The following is a 22,459-nucleotide window of genomic DNA, read 5'->3' as shown; positions in this document are numbered from 1 at the left end:
CCACTTTGGAGGATTTGATAGTCAGAATCCAACAATGTCGGAAGGATTTTGGGACAGGGTGACCGAAGAATACAACAAGGCGAAACCGAGGAACGCCCTTGCGCAATATGAAGATGCTTCGCCATCATTTCGACCTGATTAGAAAATTTTTTGTGGCATCTACAACAACAAGGGAGTTTATAATAATGAGATCCACATTATATTAGAGTAATAACGAGTATATAGTACTCCCTCCGTCCCAACTAAGTTGAGTGGTATTCCTTTGTGGGATGTCCCAAGTAAGTTCAGTCATTTTCTCTTTTTAACAAAAAATAAAACATCTAAACGCTTTTACTTTATTCCACTATCTACTTTACTCTCTCTTTATCTTTCATATCTTTCCTATTTTATTCCTCTCTCCCACTTTTCAACAAAATTTCTTAAGGTCATGCTTGGTATGATGGAATGGAATGAGGATGGAATGGAATGAAGATAGGAATGAAATATCAATTTCCTTGGATTTCCTTTGCATTTTGATCCATTCACTCATTCATTCCATCACACCAAGCAAATGAATAGAATGGAAGTAGGAATCACATTCCATTCCACCATTTCATTCCATCATACCAAGTAGCGCCTTAATCGCTTTTCGTGAAAATTTGTGACTTATTTCCTTTTCCATCCCCCTAAAAATTTGTCACCTTTCACTTTTACCATTTTTGGTAGTAGACCTCACATTCCACTAACTCATTCTCACTCACATTTTATTTTAAAACTAATATATAAAAGTAGGACCCACATGCTATTAACTTTTTCAACTCACTTTCTATTACATTTCTTAAAACTCGTGCCGAGTTTAATGGTATCAAAATTTTAGGGACGAAGGGAGTATAAAATTTTGGGATGTACAAAAATTTAAAATTTTGTAGCATTAATATTTATAATTTTTTGTGGGACATCCCATAATGGAAAATACCCTTATTCTTATGGGACAGATGGAGTATATAATAATAAGATCCACAATCCACTTTCTTTTTCCACCTACTATCATTATTAATTCATAAAAGTCATCTCAAACTCAACCGTGACTCCTGATTTGAAATGAAAGGAGTATCGATTAAATTAACAATTATCTTAATTCCAAATTTGAAATGATTTAGAACTAAATTTACTTCAAGGCTTCCTTGGTCGTTACCATTCCATTTTCGTAAGTTCTATTACTCTCGCGTATTTCATTTCATATACCAATTATCCTAATTAATGTTACAGGTGCGTAAATCATAGAAAAAATCAATTGTATTACTCCATTCGTCTCATAATAACTATCACACTTTCCTTTTTTAGTTTGTCTCTATCACACTTTCCTTTTTTAGTTTGTCTCACAAAAGATGACACATTTCATTTTAAAAAAAAAAAATCCTCTCTTATTAATATAAATATATTTATTTTCTATGAGAGCTTAGCATACAAAATAATACCTTCTAAAATTTTCATCTATTATGGACGGAAGGACTAATACTTTACATTCAATGAAAATAATTGGCCTACAAAACTAACAAAACCGTAATAATGGGCTTTTGAATGTAGTGGAAAACTTAACGGCCCATTTTTGTTGAAGATAACGGCCCAGCTGAAAACTGATACAAGTAATGACAACAATTTATCTCTCCGGTAGAAAAAGGATTGACACCGCGGCGGCAGCGGTGGTTTGGCCGATTAAGCTCCGGCGATCTTGGTGAAGAGTTGTGCCGTGGTTCCTAGCTCATCTAATTATTATTACTTGCCAACTATCTTAATGTGTAACAAATACTCCTCCATCCCTGAAAATTTGTCACTTATTTCCATTTACGTCCGTCCCTAAAAATTGTTACCTTTCACTTTTACCATTTTTGGTAGTGGACCTCATATTCCGCTAACTCATTTTCACTCACATTTTATTATAAAACTAATTATAAAAATAAGACTCAGATGCCACTAACTTTTCAACTCACTTTCTACTACATTTCTTAAAATCTGTGCCGGATCAAATGATGATAAATTATGCGGAGCGGAGGGAGTATTTCAAATAGAAAATTCGATAAGGTTAATTCACAATACAATAATATCACCAATTGAGAAATTGGGTCTTCCATTCGATACAAATCTTCTCACAATTCGAATGAGATTCATCAAATATTTGTATGCATGGAAAGAAATACATAAATATCTCCATTTTTAAAAATTTTGTAAAAATACTTTCAAAATCTATGACCAAAAAAAAAATACTCCTCCGGTATTGATTTATAAAATCAACCATTAATATTACCTTAGGGTGGTGTTCGATTTTCTAGATAAAATAATACCAAGATACAATCTAGGATAAGATTGTGAAATTATTTATTTTAGTCATGGGGGGTTAGCTATGATTAATTATCCCAGGATTATCCATCTAAGATTGAATTGTGAGATTGAATCTCATGAACCAAACACACTAATACATATTTAATCCGGGATATAATCTTGCGTACCGAAATCCCAAGATATTGATTTATAAAATCACACAATTTAGTACTCCAGTATTATTTTCTACGAACTTAACATTTGGTTGCAATAATAATGAACTTAGGTCTTAATAGTAAAATTTCAACCAATTTGATTTCAATTTTGGAGAGAACCGAATTCGTGAAAATTCACTAAAAAATGAGTTCAAGATTTTTGCCATCAAATATTAAATTTATTATTAAAGTATACTCCCTCCGTCCCACAAGAATATGCACACTTTCCTTTTTAGTCCGTCTCACAAGAATATGCACTTTCTAATTTTGAAAACTATTATCTCTCTAATGAGGTGGGACATATTTTTCACTAACAGTAGTTTAATTACTTTTTTCTCTACCTCTTTCTTACTCTACTAATTTTGTATTAAAACTCGTGTCAAACCCAAAGTGCATATTTTTTGGGGACGGAGGGAGTAGGATTATTTTTATAAATAACAAGCTATAATTAACAAATGAGATGCTGTATAGGCATTTATTTAAGTTGATTCCATAAAACAGATTATCTTAATTTTTGGAAATAGTTTAAAGCGTGAATATTTTTAAGAAAAATTCAGCATACCTCAAATTATAGTATTAGTAATCAGTTAGAATTGTTTAATACAAGCAATAACTAAAATTTTTTAATCTATTACTATAGTAGTATATAAGTAGCATGTTTAATTCATGCACTCACTTCGTCCCACCATAAGAGTCGTTTTGTCATTTTAGTCTATCCCATAACTAATAAGAGTTATATTTCATTTTGATTATAAATGGTACTCCCTCCGTCCCATAGAAGATGTCACACTTGTGAAACGGCATGAGATTTTAGGAGGTTTTGTATTGTATGCTAAATGGAGAGAGAATATATATAATTTTTATATTAATGTGAGATGAAACTTTTTCTAAAAATGAAAATGTGACATTTTTTGTGGGACAAACTAAAAAATGAAAGTGTGACATCTATAATGGGATGGATGGAGTAACAGGTAAATATGTCCCACATTTCACCAACTTCTTTTAATCACATTTTATTAAAAATATAAAACTAATATATATAAGTGAAGCATATATTTCACTAACTTATTCAACTCACTATTCTTTGCGTTTCTTAAAACTCATGTCATATCCAAATAGGACTCCTATTGCATGACGGAGGGAATATTAATTAATTGGCCAATTTTTTTATGCCTTCTTCGATCTCATACGTACTGAGTTGTAAATGATGATCAGAGATAACTCCAAAATGCATTGCAATTGACAAAATTAGGCTGTAATCCTACATGGAATGTTTAAGAAATTGCAAAAGCCATGAGTCATGACTAATCCAAAGGGAATGTAAGAAACAATATCAAAATGTGTAGGAAAAGAAGTTTCAGAGATTCCCATTCAATTAGAAATGAATTAATCTCACTTATATGGGAATCTCATCGACGTGCGCATGCCGATACAAGCGCCGTTACTTCTGCTGCTCATATTAATTAGTTATTTAATTTACCCTTCCAATCTCACTCTCTTCATTTCCCACTCCCAATTGCCAGCTAACATCACAATCCCAATAAATATCCACTTATTTTTCCCCCAATTTCAAACCCTACTATTAATACACCTAACCATCCACAAACTTTCATCACACATCAACATTTTGCAACCTACTTTCTCTCCTTATATTCATCAAATTAAGATGGCTCAGAACGAGTCAGCCATGGCCATAATCCAAGCCAGCGCCTTCTACGACCAAGACTTCGGTGGCCCGTCCTTGCTCCACGCTCCATCAAACTCGTACGAGCCCGAGAGCCCCGAGAAGGCAGCCAAGATGAGCAACTCCTCCACGGTCTCGAGCCCCAGCAGCACCAACTCAAACTCCGTCATCACCTTCAAGCCCAACTTCATCCATGCCAACGCGGGATCGTTCCTCAGCTTCGACCGAGTGATGCCAAGGAAATTATTGATGGGGGACGAAGAGCAAGATCACTATCCCCCCATGTGGGAAGGTGATCATGAAATGATGCATTACCTTAGCTCGAATAATCACGGGGCGGGGGAGTGGCTCAACGATCATGAGGCTAGCGGGGTTACGAATGGTGGTGTGGAGATTGAACCAGCCAGCAACAAACGCCCTTCTACGGTAATGCAAATTTGAGATAATTGAAATAGCTGGTGATCACGGGCTGAATTTGGTAGGTTAATTGGTTGATGCAGGGAGAGAATCTGCAAGGCGCGAAGAAGAAACAATGCGTTGTTGCTGCAAAGAAGGCCAAACCCACCAAGGCTGCTTCGGAATCCAAAGATCCGCAAAGTGTTGCAGCTAAGGTTTCACTATTTCATAATAATAATCAAGAAATTCGAGTAACGCTTTTAGGTTTTAGTTAACTAGCTAATTAACAATTGATATTGATGGTGCAGAATCGAAGGGAACGGATCAGCGAACGCCTAAAGATACTTCAAGAACTCGTTCCTAACGGTTCCAAGGTAAATTCAGACAAAAATATCTCTAGGGTTTTTTTTTCGTTTAGTAAATTTTCAGCTCTAACCCTATAATTTTACGTGCAGGTTGATCTTGTTACGATGCTAGAAAAGGCAACCAGCTATGTCAAGTTTCTTCAGCTGCAAGTGAAGGTACGATTATTATGTTATCGATCATGAACCCTAAATTGACCAGAGATTGATAATGGTTCGAGAATTGATTTGGAATTTGAACGAGCAGGTATTGGCTACTGATGAATTTTGGCCGGCGCAAGGGGGGAAAGCACCGGACCTGTCACAAGTTCGGGAAGCTATTGATGCAATTCTTGCATCACAAAGAGACCGGAAATCCGCTTCCAAATGAGACATCACCAGCGAAATTTCCTTCTCTTTAAGCATGTAGTATTATATTGAGTGGAGCCTGAAATGTGGTCTCCACTCTATGAAATAACAAGTTTTGAATGCAATTAATCTTGAACATGATGAATGGTTTCTTTATATATGGAGGTCTTATTAGTAGTACTTAATTTGTTCTTGCCTTTTCTTCTTTGAATGTGACAAGAAATTTGATGACACCAAAATATAGTACTATCACTTTTTAATTCTAATTTGACCGATTAATATAGCAACGTATCATACTAAATAAAGTTCAATCCTAGTGATTAAACTGAATTTTTCTCCTTAACACGCGTTTAATATCTGAAGCTTAATTAATAGTACTATGATTTAAGTGTTTGCTAAATTTTACTGTATTTAAGAATTAAGATGATGTTAGTTGTCTGTTGCCGCAAAATATATAGCTAGGGATTTGCAATAATATCTCGATCTTGATAATTTCCTTCTTGTCATATATAGGGATTTGCAAATTATGCAACTACAGTATTATTTTGAGTTAAATTAATCTTGATTGATATAAGGTGAAATGATCAGAACCAAGTTTCGGACTAAAGATGCAGTAGGGAAAAGGCTATATTATGTCAGAAATTATTCTACACATTTTCTTCATTTCTTCATATTGAGAATTAATTAAATACAGTACTCCGATATATGAGATCAGCGACTGCGACGGGACCAAAATTTAAAACAAGTCAGTGCTAAAGTTTTGAAAATTAAAACTACTTAATTTGTAAACTTCTTCTTAACTTGACGATTCTATTTGTTAACTTCTTCATTTTTATTTTCTTCTGAACTGTAATTGGAGTAGTTCTTAAAAAAAATTGCTTGAAAATTTTAAATTTATTAAATAAAGCTATAATGTTGAAATAAGATTCTCTCTCAAAAAGTGAATTTATTTGATTTGACAAGTTAAATTTATTAAATAAATGCTTCGCCTTTTCTAACTGGGGAAGCTCACAACTCACAACTCACAAGTTCCCATTTTGACTAGAGTACTAAAATTTTATTTTATACTCCATATAAGTACATTAAAAAATATCATATGTTATAAATTAATCATAGCGTAATTGTTTTTGTGAGGGAATTTTATATTATTATTCTTAATCTAATGACAGACTCATTCTGAAAATAAATAAAATGTACATCAATATGATACTTTGTTTAAATTTAAATTAACATTATAGAATTTGATCATACGACAAAATTGTCATTTTCGTTGGTGGACGAATATAATTTGCATTTATTATTGGAAGGAATTAATGCACATTAGAGACGCCCGTGCGACAAGGAAACCATTCTCAGCTCATGAACTGCTGGCATTCTCGTTTTCATTGCAGCAATTATATAATATTCATCACCATCAATTACCATAAATACTCTATAACACAACTAATGATTACATGAGTTGTTATGTTTGTCAATATGTTTTCCATTATGGTAATTAACTATCGTGAAAGAGTAGTGAATCCAAAATAAATAGAAGTACATATTTTAACTAGTAAATTGTAGAAAAAGTTAGTGATAAAATTGGTTTAATTGTAATTATCTGTTCCACAATTTTTAACATTAGCTACAAAAATTATTAAATTTGGATTTGTTTGGGAATATCTTGTGACAAAAAAATATGTCACATTTGTATTGTTGATGTTTTGTTTTCTTAATTTATGATATCGTTTCGATAATAATCTCTAGATATGATTATATCTAATAGTACTAATATTGAAACGGGGCTATACCTACATGAGGATTAATTAATTAAGTGTCACATGGGCGATCACATGCCTTGTTCCATGCTGGAAGTATTTAGAAATTCTCTTAATCATTATTTAATTGCAAATACAACACAAATCTTAGTTGTACCATTACAACTTATTTAAGCTGTGAGGTTGTACTACTGTACTTCTGTCTGTATACAAATAATATTTGGGAATATTAAAAATTTTGAGTTGAAGAAAAATTTGTCGCGTTCAACGAAAAGAGTACTCGTTTTTTGTTTGTCAAATATACTGCATAAATTTAAGTAAACACAATATAATTAATAAAATAATAGCCATTTTCACCATTTTATATTGGACTAATAGCAAATTTTCGAGTGTCTATTAGTGTTGAGCTAAATTTTGAAATATTTTAGCTGTAAATTTATACTCCCTCCGTCCCACATAATTTGAGACATTTTGACCCGGCACGAGTTTTAAGAAATCTAGTGGAAAGTGAGTTGAAAAAGTTGGTGAGATGTGGTCCTACTTTTAAAGTAAATAAAATGTGAGTATGAATGAGTTAGTGGAATATGAGGTCCACTATAAAAAATGTAAAAGTGAAGTGTGTCAAATTATGTGGGACGGCCCAAAATGAAATACTTGGATTAAATTATGTGGGACGGATGGAGTATGTGTAATTATGATAACTATACACTCACATGAATTATATAGTTTAACCTTGTGTCCTAAATTCTCAAAAGTAAATCTATTTGAATTTAGAGGTAACACTTGGTCCAAGTTGCGGTTGAAAAATACTTCAGTCCTATATATAATAGACATATTTTTGGTAATGATACGAGAATATTAATTTGTGTGTTACACTCTAATTTGTGTGTTAAGTGGAAAGACAATATTATACTTTCTCTGTCCCTAAAAAATTTCCCATCATTTGATTCGGCGTGGATATTAATAAATGTAATAGAAACTGAGTTGAAAAAGTTAGTGGCATTTGAGTCTTACTTTTATATATTAATTTTATAATAAATTGTGAGTGATAATGAGTTAATATGATTCACTCCCAAAAACAGTAAAAGTGAAAGTTGACAAATTTTTAGAGCATCTGCAATGGTATAGGCTAGCCTGTTTCTCTTCCTGCCACATCGTCCAGCACTAAAATTTCTGAAGCAACTGGACAAGCAATAGGCTAGCCACATGATAACCACATCATCAACACTATTAAAAAAACAACTATTAAATTTACGGAATTAAACACAAAATGCGGAATTAAAAACAAATTACATAATAAAAGAAATTACATTACTTAAAAAAAATTACATAAAACAAAAAAAAAACTATCGACGTGCAGTCCTCCGCGCCCACAACTCTTCATCGTGAGGTACACCCCTTCATACGTTGGGGGTGGCCACGTCGTGGCTTGGACCGGCTTCATCGTCGTTGGTCCAATTAGTCAGTTGTACACCTTCATCTTCGACTATCATGTTGTGCATGATAATACAGGCGTACATTATAGAAGCAATGCAGTCGATATGCCACAAACGCGTTGGACCCCTAATTGCCGCCCATCGAGCCTGGAGCACACCAAATGCGCGTTCCACGTCCTTGCGCGCCGACTCCTGGCGTTCCGCAAAGTAGGCCTTTCTGTCCTCATTTGCGCATCTGATCATCTTCACAAAGACGGGCCACCTAGGATATATCCCATCCGCCAAGTAGTAGCTCATATCAGCTACGGCCTCGAGGATCATCGTGGGATTCTTTCCCTTATAGCCGGTGGTGTAGAACCCCTTCCAGGCAGCGGGACAGTTCTTCCACTCCCAATGCATACAATCTATGTTGCCTAACATCCCCAGGAACCCATGCTTCTCCCCGTCCATCTGCATCAGATCCTAACAGTCTCCGCGGGTAGGTTTTCGAAGATATTGTTCCTGGAATATTTCAACGACGCCCTCACAGAACTGCTTCAGATACTTCGGGGCAGACGACTCACCGATGGGGAGGTACTTGTCCCACATGTCTGTCGCGCCTTCGTAGGCCAACTGCCTGATTTCCGCAGTGCACTTTTGAATAGGGGTGTGGCCGGATCAGCAAGCCGCATCGTGCCTGAAGCGGAAGCACATATATCGACGCTCCAAAGCGTCAACGATACGCATAAACAGCTCCATGTGCATCTGAAAAGCCCTTTGGTTCTGTGTGCGCGTGTATTCAAATAGGGAATAACAGGTTCCCAGATCTAGCAAATCCACTAGATCACGTGGTCTAGGAACTCGTTGATCGCAAGGTATCCCGGTCGTCGGACACACAGAGCACTTCTTTCAAAAACCCTCAACCACTTTACTAAACCTAGTATAGGGAAGTAGGGATCGATCCCACAGAGAAGGATGCGTAATACTCATGTTCAAGGATTTGGGTGTGTTTTTGGTGTTGGCTGCTGCCACACATTTTCTTGGGTTGAGGAAAAACAAAATTAACTTGACTTGGGAAACTTTAAAAATTCTTAAGCTAACAGCTAGACCTAGGCAAAAATCATGAAAAAACGTGGTAAAGGAAATTAACTATTCGACACTTGATCTAAGAAAACTACTTCTCTACTAGACCTAGGAAATAAACCTACTATGGGGACCATGACTGAAAAAGCAAAGTACGAACGAAAAGTTGGCAGAATAACTAACTCTCGTACTAACTAACAGCGACATCGTCTTCTACAACCAAATTGCGTAAAACTTCTTAAGAAATTCAACATAAGCGAAATTAAAACAGAGCAACTGACTTTTAAATCAAATTAATGCATAAACAACGAAGAACCTAATAGATTTGCATGCTCTAGACGAAGCGAAACAGAAAACAAGAAGAAAAAAAACAGAATCCATAAACAACTATCTTTCCACACGTCGAATCCAACCTCAGACGCTAAATCCACTCCGGATCCAAGCGTCCGACATGAACTCCAACCAACAGAAACTCTTCATCACGTTAGATTTAAACTAGGAACTCCGAATACTCAAATAACCACAGATCTATCACCAAATTCCATATCAAACACCATAACATCAAAATAAACAGAGATCGACATAACACTTGAAGAAATAAACTAACAGCAGAGAGATCTATGCAAATTGACTTGAAATTTGGCTGCTAAATGCAGATCAACAAACAGAAAGACAAATAAGTATCATCCACAGCAAGGTCGACTCCCAAAAGTGAAGTTCGACGGTAAAGACCAGCAAAACAACTGAAATTAAAAGTAATTGTATCTTCGCCCACACTCGGACGGTGTTGCCAACCACGAAATTTCTAAGAAAATAACCTTCCGTTCCCGACTACCCCAGATCCATTCCCAAGTGTGTGTAAAGTGTGTGAGCTAAGAAGAGTAAAAAAGTAATCCCCTCCTTGAGTTGCATGCTCTTCTATATATAGGCGTTTGAGTGGGGCCCAGCGAGGTATAGATAAGACTTTGTTGCCCTCAGCTACTGACTCCTCTGTCACGCCAATTCCCCTTGTAAATTCTGCTCACTTTGTTCATTTCCTTCGCTAGACCATCTCCTTCAGTACTTCCTTGATCTAGCGATTTTCTTCGCACACCTGGCTTAGGAAACGTGTTAGACCCAGCATATTATCACATTTTTCGCACATTACTGATGCATGAAATTAGCCTTATCAGCATCCTAAAATGCCGCCTGAACATGTTGGCGTTAACCGCGGTCGCTCTGCGAAGTAGTCGTCATATAGCCGCTGATGTGCAGCGGCGTGATCCCGGGGAGTCACTGCTCGGCGGTGGACAACAGGTGGAGGTCGAGGTACCGCCGGCTGCATATCCCCTTGTAGCATCCGGTCTATCTCACCCTTCGTATAGGCTTCCAATGCTTCGTTCATTTGTCGTTCGTACTCCTCATCACTACCACTACTACCACGCGCGTAACTCATTTCGCGTTGTTGTTCTTGTACAGAAATTAAGAGAGAGAGAAAACTCGTCAAAACAAGTGGTGTGAATGAAAATGACGTGAAAATCGCGTTTATACAGTGTTTCGTAAATTTAAAAAAATAAAAAATAAAAAAATTGCGTTGGCCGATCGCTCACCGATCGCCAGCCTACAATGGCGGTGAGCGGTTCGGCGAGCGCATCGGCCAGCGCCCGAGAACTGGCGAGCGCTCGCCGAAATTCCCGCCGATTCCGCGCTCGCCGGTTGCAATAGTTCGGCTAGCGACCTGGCTAGCGCTGGTTACTGTCGATGCTCTTAGGGACGGAAGGAAATGAAAATAAGTGATAAATTTCATGATAAATTTTCAAGAACGAAATAAATATTTAAATTAATGTAATAAAGAACTTTTTTCAAAAAAAATACTATGATATTCTTTATTAAATAAATTAAAAAAATATACTCCCTCCGTCCTTAATAATTCGTCACTATTTGATCCGACACGAGTTTTAAAAAATGTAATAGTAAGTGGGTTGAAAAAGTTGGTGGTATGTGAGTCCACTACTTTTATATACTTCCTTCGTCCACGTTACTTGATGCATTTCTTTTTGGCACGAGATTTAAAAAAATTTTGTTTAGTGAATTAAAAAAAGTAGATGAGAGAATTAAAGAAGAGAGAGTAAAGTAAAAGAAAGAATTAAGTAAGTGAGATTAGATATTTTGTTTTTTAGTAAAAAATAGAAATGACTTAAATAACTTAGGACAATCTTAAGTAGTTTTATAATAAAATGTAAGTATGAATAAGTTAGTGGAATGTAGGATCCACTATTAAAAATAGCAAAAATAAAAGGGGATAAATTTTTAAAGAGAGAAAAAAAAAACAGATGATAAATTTTTTGGGAGGGAATGAGTACATTTATTAAGTGATATGCGTTCTCTTATTGCAACAAGTCAAATCTTATTGCATGAGTTACGAATCTCGATAAAGATTGTGTTGCTTCGATATATACAAACATGTACACATGTGTAATTCCATCATATCAAGTACACTGAAACTGAAATAAACTATACCTCAACTTATCTGTACTAGCAAACCAATATCTTCTGGGTCAGAAAATGACTAATTTGCTTTATGTATAGATATTAGAGAAATAACTGACATATAGTTTCTCTATCTCATATTAGCACTTTTTTTTATTTCTACTCGTCTCAAATCCTTTATATTATGTTATTAAGAATTAAATTATTTAATTAGTATATTAGTTACTTAAATGTCTTTTATTAAGTCATCTTTTATTATAATTAAAATACTAATTTAAATATACTAAAAAACAAATCCCCAATTTACGATTTATAATGAAAATTGCACGAGCGAATATTTTGCTATTTGTACTTTTGACGTCCCCGTAATAAAAAAAATAGCATGAAATGTCTATTATTGATAATAATATCTCTAGAATTTTGCACTATTTTGTGACTATTTTATTCTTTTAAATTATTAATTTGGGCTATTTTCATTAATTTTACTACTCATTCTGTCCTATAAAATATTTGCACTTTTCATTTTTGTATGTCCCATAAAATTAAGGGCATTTAGTTTATGGAAAGTTATCACAATATATTACTCTTATATATCAAGTTATTTACAACTTATATCACCATCAAAACAATAATAATAATATGGGTTTCACTATCACCTAACACTTTCTTCTCCTCCTCCGTCTTACTCTATCCATTTTGTCTTAATTTTCATGTCATATCATGCATCATTTTTATGAGAAGGGGGGAGGGGGGTATTACGCAAATCAATCATGTATCATGTCTTTTCAATCATAGTATGTTACATGCTTTATGACAGTAACATGCTTTATGACAGTGGTACCGATGAGTGATTTAATTCAATTTACACTATTTGGTGGGATGTCTATTACTTCCTCCTTTCATTAGTGGTAATGCATTTTTTGCAAAATAATTTTAAGAATAAATATTTAGTATTAAATGGAATGAAGTAAAATAAGAAATAGAAATTAAAAAAATAATTAAATAATAAAGTAGGGGAAAAAATAATGCATGAAAAAAATAAAGTAAGATATACTAATAAGTTTTAGAAAAAAAAAATAACTCAATTGTAATGTGAAACTAAAAAAAATATTCCCTCCGTCATACAATAAGAGTTACACTTTACCATTTTGGGTCGTCCCATAATCAAGATCACATTTCATTTTTACCATAAATGGTAAGTAGGCATATATTCCACCAACTCACTTCATTGATATTTTATTATAAAATAAATATAGAAAAGTGGATCTTATATTTCACAAACTTTTTCAATTCACTATTCTTTACTCCCTCCGTCCACCAAAATTTGTCCCATTTTTCCATTTCCGTCCGTCCCCCAAAATTTGTCCCATTTCACTTTTACCATTTTTGGTAGTGGACCCCATATTCCACTAACTCATTCCTACTCACATTTTATTATAAAACTAATATACAAAAGTAGGACCCACAATCCACTAACTTTTTCAACTCACTTTCCATTACATTTTTTAAAACCCGTGCCCAATCAAACCGGGATGAATTTTTATAGACGGAAGGAGTATATTTTTTAAAATTCGTGTCCATAATAAAAATGACTCCTGGGATGGAAAAAATAATTCTCAATGCTATGTAAAAGAAAGAGGACTGGCCAGACGTGATGTCATTATCTGTATGTCAATTATACATTTACTATAAGAAAAATCAACCTCGAGATTGGTGGTGTAGCACAACTAATTTGTATGTATGATTGAATCGAAATTGTTGAATAAATTTTATTCCGGAATTCCATGTGGGTTTAGACAGCGAGATCTGCTCTACTTTATATTATTGTTAATACAGTAATTTAAGTAGTAATGCTACAGTGTATTTGAATTTGCATAAGATTATCAGAATTTATATAGGAAGTCAGCAATGCACGTGCAGAGTAGACTGTCTTAGAGAATGAAGAAAATAGTAAAAAAAAAATAGTATTTCTAAGTTTGGAACATGGGAAACAGAGTGGTGTGGAAAACCATCTTACCCATAACTTGGTATATATCCATGTGTTGTGAATTGTGATGATTACCTTAAACAATAGTTCTATAATCAAAAGGTGATGCTTCTGTCTTAAGTTGAGTTCGTCCATGATGTCGAGTTCTTAATTTTATGACCATGTCTTGCATTCCTTCTGTCCCAAAAAAAAGGAAGTTTGGAAATAATACTTCCTCCGTTCATGAAATGTTGTCCAGTTTGTCATTTTAGTATGTCCGTAAATTGTCCATTTTGCTTTTTTCTATCTTTGGTAAATGAACCACATACTTTCAACTACTCCCTCCGTCCCGCATAATTCGTCCCAGTTTTTCATTTCGGTCCGTCCCACATAATTTATCTCATTTCACTTTTACCATTTTTGGTAGTAGACCCCGTATTCTACTAACTCATTCCTACTCACATTTTATTATAAAACTAATATATAAAGATGTGACCCACATTCCACTAACTTTTTCAACCTACTTTTCATTACAATTCTTAAAACCCGTGCCCAGTCAAAGTGACCCGAATTATCTGGGACGGAGGGAGTAATTCATTACACTCACATTCTATTATAAAATTAATATATAAATGTAGGGTCTATATTCTACTTATTTTTCTTCACATTTCTTAAAACTCACGCCAAGTCAAATATGGACAATATTTTTCAGATGGAGGAAATATGAATTTTAATACAAAATTAATAAAATTTAAAAAGTAAAAGAAAATGTCAGTACTCCATTATATTATGTTAAAGGTGAGTAGGATCCACCTCATTCGAAAGAAAATGTTACTACTAAAAATAAAAATAAACTAATTTTATAGGATAGAATTAAAATGATAAAAATGATTTTTTTTTTTGGCACGAAGAGAGTATTTTCAATTCATTTATGAAAATAAGATGTTGGCCTATAATATTTATGTACTGGGGTGGTGATTAATTGCTAACTAATTATCAATCCAAAATTGAGACAAATTTTTAACCATTAGATTAGGAGATCTTGATATAATGCCAAGTGTAATATATTTTAAATTTAAATAATTATTAATTAAATTAAAAGGGTATTAATGTCAAATCCTATGTGTAGTAATTATAACTAACTACTTTCTCTCTCCTCAAAATCATCTCAAATCTTTAAATTTACGTAACTCTCTCAATTTAAATTATTTTTTCGCAAAAAATATATCCAATTAAAGATAAATTAATAAGGATTCCAACGAGATTTCAATTACATATATTCCGACGATGTTTGGGTGATGAAATTTGATAAATTATATTTCAATTTTCGTACATGTTGATAAGCAGCTTTTATCAACAAATGCAACAAAAAATCTCAATATATTGTAGGCAAAATCTCAATATTATGCATGTCCAATCTCAATAAAAATGTGTTGATATTTTCTTGTCCTTGTATTGATATTCTAATGTCATATTGTTGATATTTGTAATACACAATGTTGATATAAAAAAACACCCACGAAAATTATCATATGATAATATAATGACGATATTACCCTTTTGTTGATATTTTGTCTACTATTTATTGAGATTTGTGAGCTTTAATCTCATCCACTCATTTTAAAATCTAAGGGTGGAGATTTAGTCTCAATTTTGGATTAGGGTGCTATAAGCATTAGAATAGGACCCGTATGTACTGTATCTAAGTAATAGTAGGAGTTAAATTTATCAAAAGTTATTGGAACGTGCATGGATCATAAATTTATGTATAAATTAATTTTATAATAAAATATAAATATAATAATTTAGCATAACTTCAATTAAAATAAGATGAGATTTTAAATTAAGGATGTCTCAGAATGATAAAATACGACATTATTTTGTGAATGGAAGTACTTCCTTAAATTATTGTTCCAATATTTAGGGCTGAAAAAGGCCCAATTATGTTGCCTTATTATGAAAGTTTTAAATGAAAGCAAAAGGCCCAGTTATGTCTCTCTCTCACACAAATATTTTTACACACACGTTGCTTCAGTCATTTTTTTCATTTTAGTGATGTACCAAGCGTAATATTTATACTATATATTAGTAGTAATTGATATGATATGTCATAGATAATGCTCCAATTATATAAGTCATTGCTTGAGTTAAGCATACAAGTCATTCTTTTTGTGCCAAATATTCAATGAAAAACGTTTCAATAATTCAATACTATGAATTATACATTTTGTGAATATTTCTGGGGCTGCAAAAATCAGTCAAAATTAATGGGACCATCAAGAATATTCACATTATCACACATGGTCAGATATCCTATGAAAATACTTTTATATATAGCTCGAAAAATATATTATAATTCTAGCTATATTCCTTTATGCAAACTTTCCGATGCATAATATATACGACAAAATTTTAATTAGCAGAGAATTTATCGGTCATTTTCAAATTAAAAGTAATTATCAGTGAATTGTCGGTTTAATAATTAAGCCAGTATGAAAGTAATTAACTGACGGATTACTATGCCAATACGAAACTAACCAATTAGGATAATTAGACAATTAAATTATACTATTACTTTATTCTTTCTCTTATTTTACTATTTTTTTACTTTAATTATTTATTATTATTTTTATAAAAGTCAGTGAAAAAAATAAATATGACAGTTAATGCGGGACGAAGGTAGTATAACATGCATGCATCCTCTTTCAGAATATGAAAAATTAGGCGTAATAGTTGGCCCAATAACGAATTTCATTTGAAAGTTTATGTTAATTTTATATTCATTTATAATCTGCAATTATATCAGAACACGCACTATGCCAGTCAAATTCTGTTTGATGCATGCCAGCTTCAAAACATTTTATATTAAATTACAAAATTATTATTCACATTTTAACCAAGCATTTAGAATTGGATAACAATTATACTTATATAATTTAGAATAATAAATTTAAGCAGACTAAGTGTAGAGGGTCCTTCGCCTAACATTTGGCATTCTTTAATTTTTCTATTTTGAACCACTAATTCGTGACAAGTAATTAGAACCTACGTGGAAGTTCAGAGTTCGTAAATTTTGTAACTTTTATCAGATTTCGTATAATCATTAAATATACGGTATAAAATACTCCCCCGGTTCCACTTTAGGAGTTCCGGTTGAATTTAGCACGGGTTTTAAAAAAATACAAAGGAAAATTGGAGAAAAGAAATAATGGAATGTGAGTCATATTTTTATATATTAGTTTTATAATAAAATATGAGTGAAAAAGGTGAGTGGAATGTGGAGCCTATTACCAATTATAGAATATTCCAATCGAGACTTCTAAAGTGGAATATTCAAAAGTAGTAAATTGAGATTCCTAAAATGAGACGGAAAGAGTAATATATTATGGTGACGAAGTAAAGTGATAAATGGACACAACTAATAAAAATAAATCCAATGCTCAATTTTAGTAATATTTTAATGTGATTGCTTATATATTGGGGAAATGGTATATTGGACAAAGAATACGTGGCCGAATGCATGGATAACTCTCGTTACCACACACGTATATTTGTCAATTGGATTCAGATTTTTATTAAATTAATACTATCTAAGTAATCAAATAATCAATCATTCGTGATTGTATTAGACACGTCATATTTATTTGCTTATTTGTTTTTGTTTCATGCAAATATCAAATGGAATCCTAATCCAAAGTAATACCGTCAACAAGAAAACGGATTTAAAAAATAATTATGCTTGTGTTGACTAATTAAGAAATGAACAAAAAGAAAATACAAACTAAAAAAGTAGGCATTAATTGTTGTAGGATACTTTTTTTCAAACAATTAATGTTCCATTTGAATGGCTGCACTTAGCTATTTATCATGGACCAAAATAATTAATTTGGGCGCGCGTGATTCACAGTCTCAATTAGGTAGTCTTTTAAACTTGTCTCATTCTCCATTTCTTGAGAAAGCTTTACTTTAATACATAAATACAAACAATTGGATAAAATTTGAATATTATGGCAAATTTACACATACTATACCTAGTACTCTTTGAGTGTATTCAGCAAAATTAAGATGGGAATTATAAGGTGGATCTACCATAGTTAAGATGTGTTTTAGAAGATTCAACACGATTTCTTTTCTTAGTGCATTTGCATCCACAAAATCACTCTTTAATTTATTTCTAGATGCAAGAAATGTAAATATAGGGGTGCTTTTACTATCACACCATTCGATTGCTACATTCGATTGCTAGATTCGGTTTTGGTTACTATCCTCTTCGTCCGCTATTAGGAGTCTCATTCATGGGCGGCACAGGTTTTAAGAAATATTAAGAAAAGTGAGTGGAAAAAAGTTAGTAGAATAGGGGTCCCACTTGTATATATTAATTTTAAATGAAATGTGAGTGGAATGAGTTAGTGGAAGGTGAGAGAGACCCTATTACCATTTATGGTAACAGTGAACCGGGACTATTATTCGCGGACGGACTAAAATGGAAAAACGGGACTCTTATTCGCGGACGGAGAGAGTACCAAATATTAGTATAGTTTTTTTTTTTTTTTCAATTTTCGATAGTATTATTTTAGTCTTAGAAGTGATATTCAAATAATTCGAAATGACTGTTCTTTGATAAAGTAGTAGACTTAGAGTTCATAATATTTGGATCTCAAATTGGTCAAAGGATAAAAAAGAGAAAATTTTTCAAGCTGATTTATTTCAATTTACATATTTAATAAGTTAGTCAGTTTTTAATAAAAGAAATAATAATCCTCCATTCATATCTACGATAATAATAACTCGAGTTGGATAGGGAAACATCTTATTTGAAGGGAAAGATAAAGTAACTAATGCGCACATGGTAGTAATTCAGTTTAATTTTTTTTACTTGTAATAATATTTTATGGTTCCAAGTTAATTGGGCTATTCTATTTTAGATTATTCAAAATCAATTAAAATTATATTTCTTTATAAAAAATAAATATCTAATTTATTTTCTATTATTTCTAAAAATAATTTTCTTAAATTGCAGTATTATGTCAATGTAACGTAGCAATTAATTTAAGACGGAGAGAGTACAATATTTTAAATGGATAGGAAAATCAATAGGCGCTGTAGCTGTACCTTGTGTGTTCCACATAAACAATAATAGATGCACATTACTATATTAGTAACGCATATTCCATAGAAGTCGTAGAATTCAAATTTCAGAAATTTGTGTAGATCCTATTTCCCATTTTGAAATCAACAACGAAAATTACAATTTGTATATGATAAATATTGTTCATAATTTGAATTAAATGACCTTATTTTTTATGAATAGATACTATATTGTGTAATTTATTTGGATTAAAGTTTACAATATTACTGGTGAAGAGTGGTAGTAGTAAGTAACGGTTGCTTAACGCCAATCCAAATTATCATAATTACTTTGAACTCCCAAATACTTTCTCTATCATCTCTTTATCTCTAACAACCACAACAACCGCTGCAAATCTTTTCTTTCTCTCTCTCCAAAATCGAGAGTGAAGATGGCGCTCGAAGATAGCAGCCACTGCCACCTCACCGACGCCGATACTGCCGCTGCTGCTTCGAGCCCTTCCTCCACCGTCAGCCACACGCTCCTCCTCCTCCACTCCGACGATCTCCACGCCAGGATGGACGCGGCCAGGGAGATTCGCCGCCTCACCAAGACCTCGCAGCGCTACCGCCGCCACTTCTCCGTCTCCATCGCGCCGCTCGTCCAAATGCTCCGCTCCCAATCCGCCGACGCCAACGTCGCCGCGCTTGCCGCGCTGCTCAATCTCGCCGTCAAGGACGATTTGTGAGTGAAACCGAGCTCAATTGAAATCGTTTTTGTTAATCCTAGTCTCTTAATTAATCTGTGCGGTTACTGAATTTTGGATTACTGGAATATGCGGATTTCAGATGCTGAACGCTTAGGTTTTAGGCGAATTTTACTTTTCAAATCTATAATTATATAGTAGGAGTAATATAATCAACGGAAAGTGAAAAGTTTGATTCCTTGCTGCCTATTCGTTACTATTGTTATTCTGAGGTCGCTACTTTTCGGTTTTCTTATCATTTTCCTTGGATTCTGTAATTGGATTACAAACCAGGAATTGTTTTTTTTTTATGAAATTTTAAAATATTTATACCTGCAGATTTCGGTTGTTTCGCATTATTGTGAAGAATATGTATACTTTCTTTTGACGATTCATCTTTCTCGAAGATGCTCTGTTGTTATACTTTCGATTGAGAAGAATAATTTTAATCGAATAATATTCCTGTAATTGCAAAAGCGCAGAGAGCTTAATTAATGATTTTGAAACATTACTCAGCCGCTGGAAGCATATTCTATGTTCAAATAATAGATAAATTATTAGGTGCAACATCTTTTTTCCTCTTTTATTTTCTTTTTCTTTGTTGCTGTGTGTTGCTTTCTACTACTTTTTCTCTCCCGTCCAATCCTTTTCCTCTTAAAATCCATAACTTTGTTGGTGGTGTAGTCTAATCCTTTTTCTTTAGTCTTCCTCTTTAAGCTATCTTATGGATTAGGTTCTTCCCTATAAACTAATCATTTTCTATTTGTAACTGCTAGCTTGATTCGTTTCATAATCTGTTACCAATGTGGACTTGTTATTTTAGTCTATACTCAAACTCAAAAGATTTGGTTTTTTAAAAATTACATAGGGTCCCTTTGTATTTCCACTCTTTAGCTTTAGAAGTGTAACATTATTATAGGGTCCCTTTGTATTTCCACTCTTTAGCTTTAGAAGTGTAACATTATTATATGGTCCCTTTGTATTTCCCTTTGGTTGAACTATTGTGATGAACATTGGTTAACATAATTTTTTGAATCAAGAGGTCATTGCGCTCAGTTTTGTGATTTATCGGCTCAGTGTTTCACTTGTGTTGAACATAGAGATTGACCTTTGTGTATATATTTTCAGAAACAAAGTGAAAATAATGGAAGCTGGTGCACTAGAACCAATAATTGACTTCCTTCAGTCTGAGCACGTTACTCTACAAGAGCACGCAGCTGCAGCCTTGATCACTCTGTCTGCATATCCTATCAACAAGCCGATCATTAGTGCTTCTGGTGCAATTCCGCTGCTTGTAGACATTTTGGCACATGGGAGTTCACAAGCTAAATATGATGCCGTATTGGCTCTTTACAACCTATCTACTCATCCAGACACACTCAACGAGATCCTTCAAATGGATCCAATTCCTCCATTGGTTAATTTGCTTAAGTCCTGTAAAAAGTCTTCCAAAACCGTGGAAAAGTGCACTGCTTTGATAGATTCTTTGATGGGTTTTGAGGAAGGAAGAGCAGCCCTCACATCTGAAGAGGGGGGCATACTTGCCGTTGTAGAGGTCCTCGAGAGTGGGTCACTGCAAAGTCGGGAACACACAGTTGGAGCTCTTTTGACCATGTGCCAGAGCAACCGTGCAAAGTATAGAGAACCAATACTTAGAGAAGGAGTAATCCCCGGGCTTCTTGAGCTAACTGTTCAAGGAACGCCAAAGTCCCAACCGAAAGCTCAAATGCTCTTATGTCTGCTGAGGGACACTCCATATCCGAGGTCTGAGCTTCAACCCGACACGCTGGAGAACATCATGTGCAACATAATATCTCAGATTGAAGGGGAGGATCAATTAGGAAAAGCAAAACAAATGCTCGCTGAGATGGTACAAGTCAGCATGGAGCAGAGTTTACGACACTTGCAGAAGAGGGCGCTCATATGCACCCCAGCTGATCTACCTATTAACAGCTGCGGTTCTGAAGTTCCAACTAAATGATCGACGGATGTGTGTACTTCACTCTCAAAAGCTCCATTACGATTGTTGGTGTTTGTACCACCATACTCTCGGTTGCACAGGAACAAAGGATGAATAAATGCGAGCAAATAAAGAGGAGAAGAAAAGGAAAGGATGCACGAATGCCAGTCCAGGCCTTCTGTTTGGGTACTTGGTGATTGGTAAGTGTTAATAAACTGATTTTAGTTATAGTTGTGAGAAAACTTGTCTATGTTTATTTTTGTTTTTATTTTTCTCTTTGTAAAACAGTGTGTTGAAAACTATACAGTTGGTACATAGTTTTTTACATTACAGTAAACTTTTTACTGGAAAGTACATAAATGATTGGTTTTGCACAAGCTGCTTGATGTTCTTGGGAAATTAGTTTACATTATACTAATTCAGATGCAGTTTCGATTTGAGATAAAAAGTTTGGATAAAAGTGTTGAGGTGAAAATTGAGAGGCAATCATGCGACATGAGATCTCTTCATGTTAGTTTGTTAACCTTTTTGTATCCAATAATTTTTTGTAGATATTTGTGGTCTTAGTCATGGGATAGTTACACTTTCAAGAAAGTTGCATTTATTTCTGGGACAACTAACTTTTCACCTCTTGTTTTATTTCGTCATCTCCACAAGCCCTTTACGAATAAAGATTTGCTTTTCAGAAATACT

The 22,459-nt window shown here is 33.8% G+C and overlaps 2 protein-coding genes across 2 annotated transcripts; both read left to right on the top strand.

Moving 5' to 3' along the window:
• The first annotated feature begins 4,095 nt into the window (after positions 1 to 4,095).
• Positions 4,096 to 5,461, top strand: LOC125202056 (putative transcription factor bHLH086). The gene is made up of 5 exons (XM_048100375.1): positions 4,096 to 4,623; positions 4,698 to 4,808; positions 4,902 to 4,967; positions 5,049 to 5,114; positions 5,203 to 5,461. Exons 1-5 carry the CDS (start codon positions 4,180 to 4,182, stop codon positions 5,323 to 5,325), a joined length of 810 nt encoding a protein of 269 aa, XP_047956332.1. The 5' UTR covers positions 4,096 to 4,179; the 3' UTR covers positions 5,326 to 5,461.
• Positions 5,462 to 19,415: 13,954 nt separating this feature from the next.
• LOC125202612 (U-box domain-containing protein 4-like) lies at positions 19,416 to 22,091 on the top strand. The gene is made up of 2 exons (XM_048101052.1): positions 19,416 to 19,805; positions 20,935 to 22,091. Exons 1-2 carry the CDS (start codon positions 19,513 to 19,515, stop codon positions 21,785 to 21,787), a joined length of 1,146 nt encoding a protein of 381 aa, XP_047957009.1. The 5' UTR covers positions 19,416 to 19,512; the 3' UTR covers positions 21,788 to 22,091.
• Positions 22,092 to 22,459: the final 368 nt, after the last annotated feature.

This window comes from Salvia hispanica, chromosome 1, assembly GCF_023119035.1.
Source record: "Salvia hispanica cultivar TCC Black 2014 chromosome 1, UniMelb_Shisp_WGS_1.0, whole genome shotgun sequence".
NCBI classification, from domain to species: Eukaryota; Viridiplantae; Streptophyta; class Magnoliopsida; order Lamiales; family Lamiaceae; genus Salvia; species Salvia hispanica.
The sequence above is the reverse complement of the archived record's forward strand: the minus strand, read 5'-3'. Positions and strand labels throughout refer to the sequence as shown.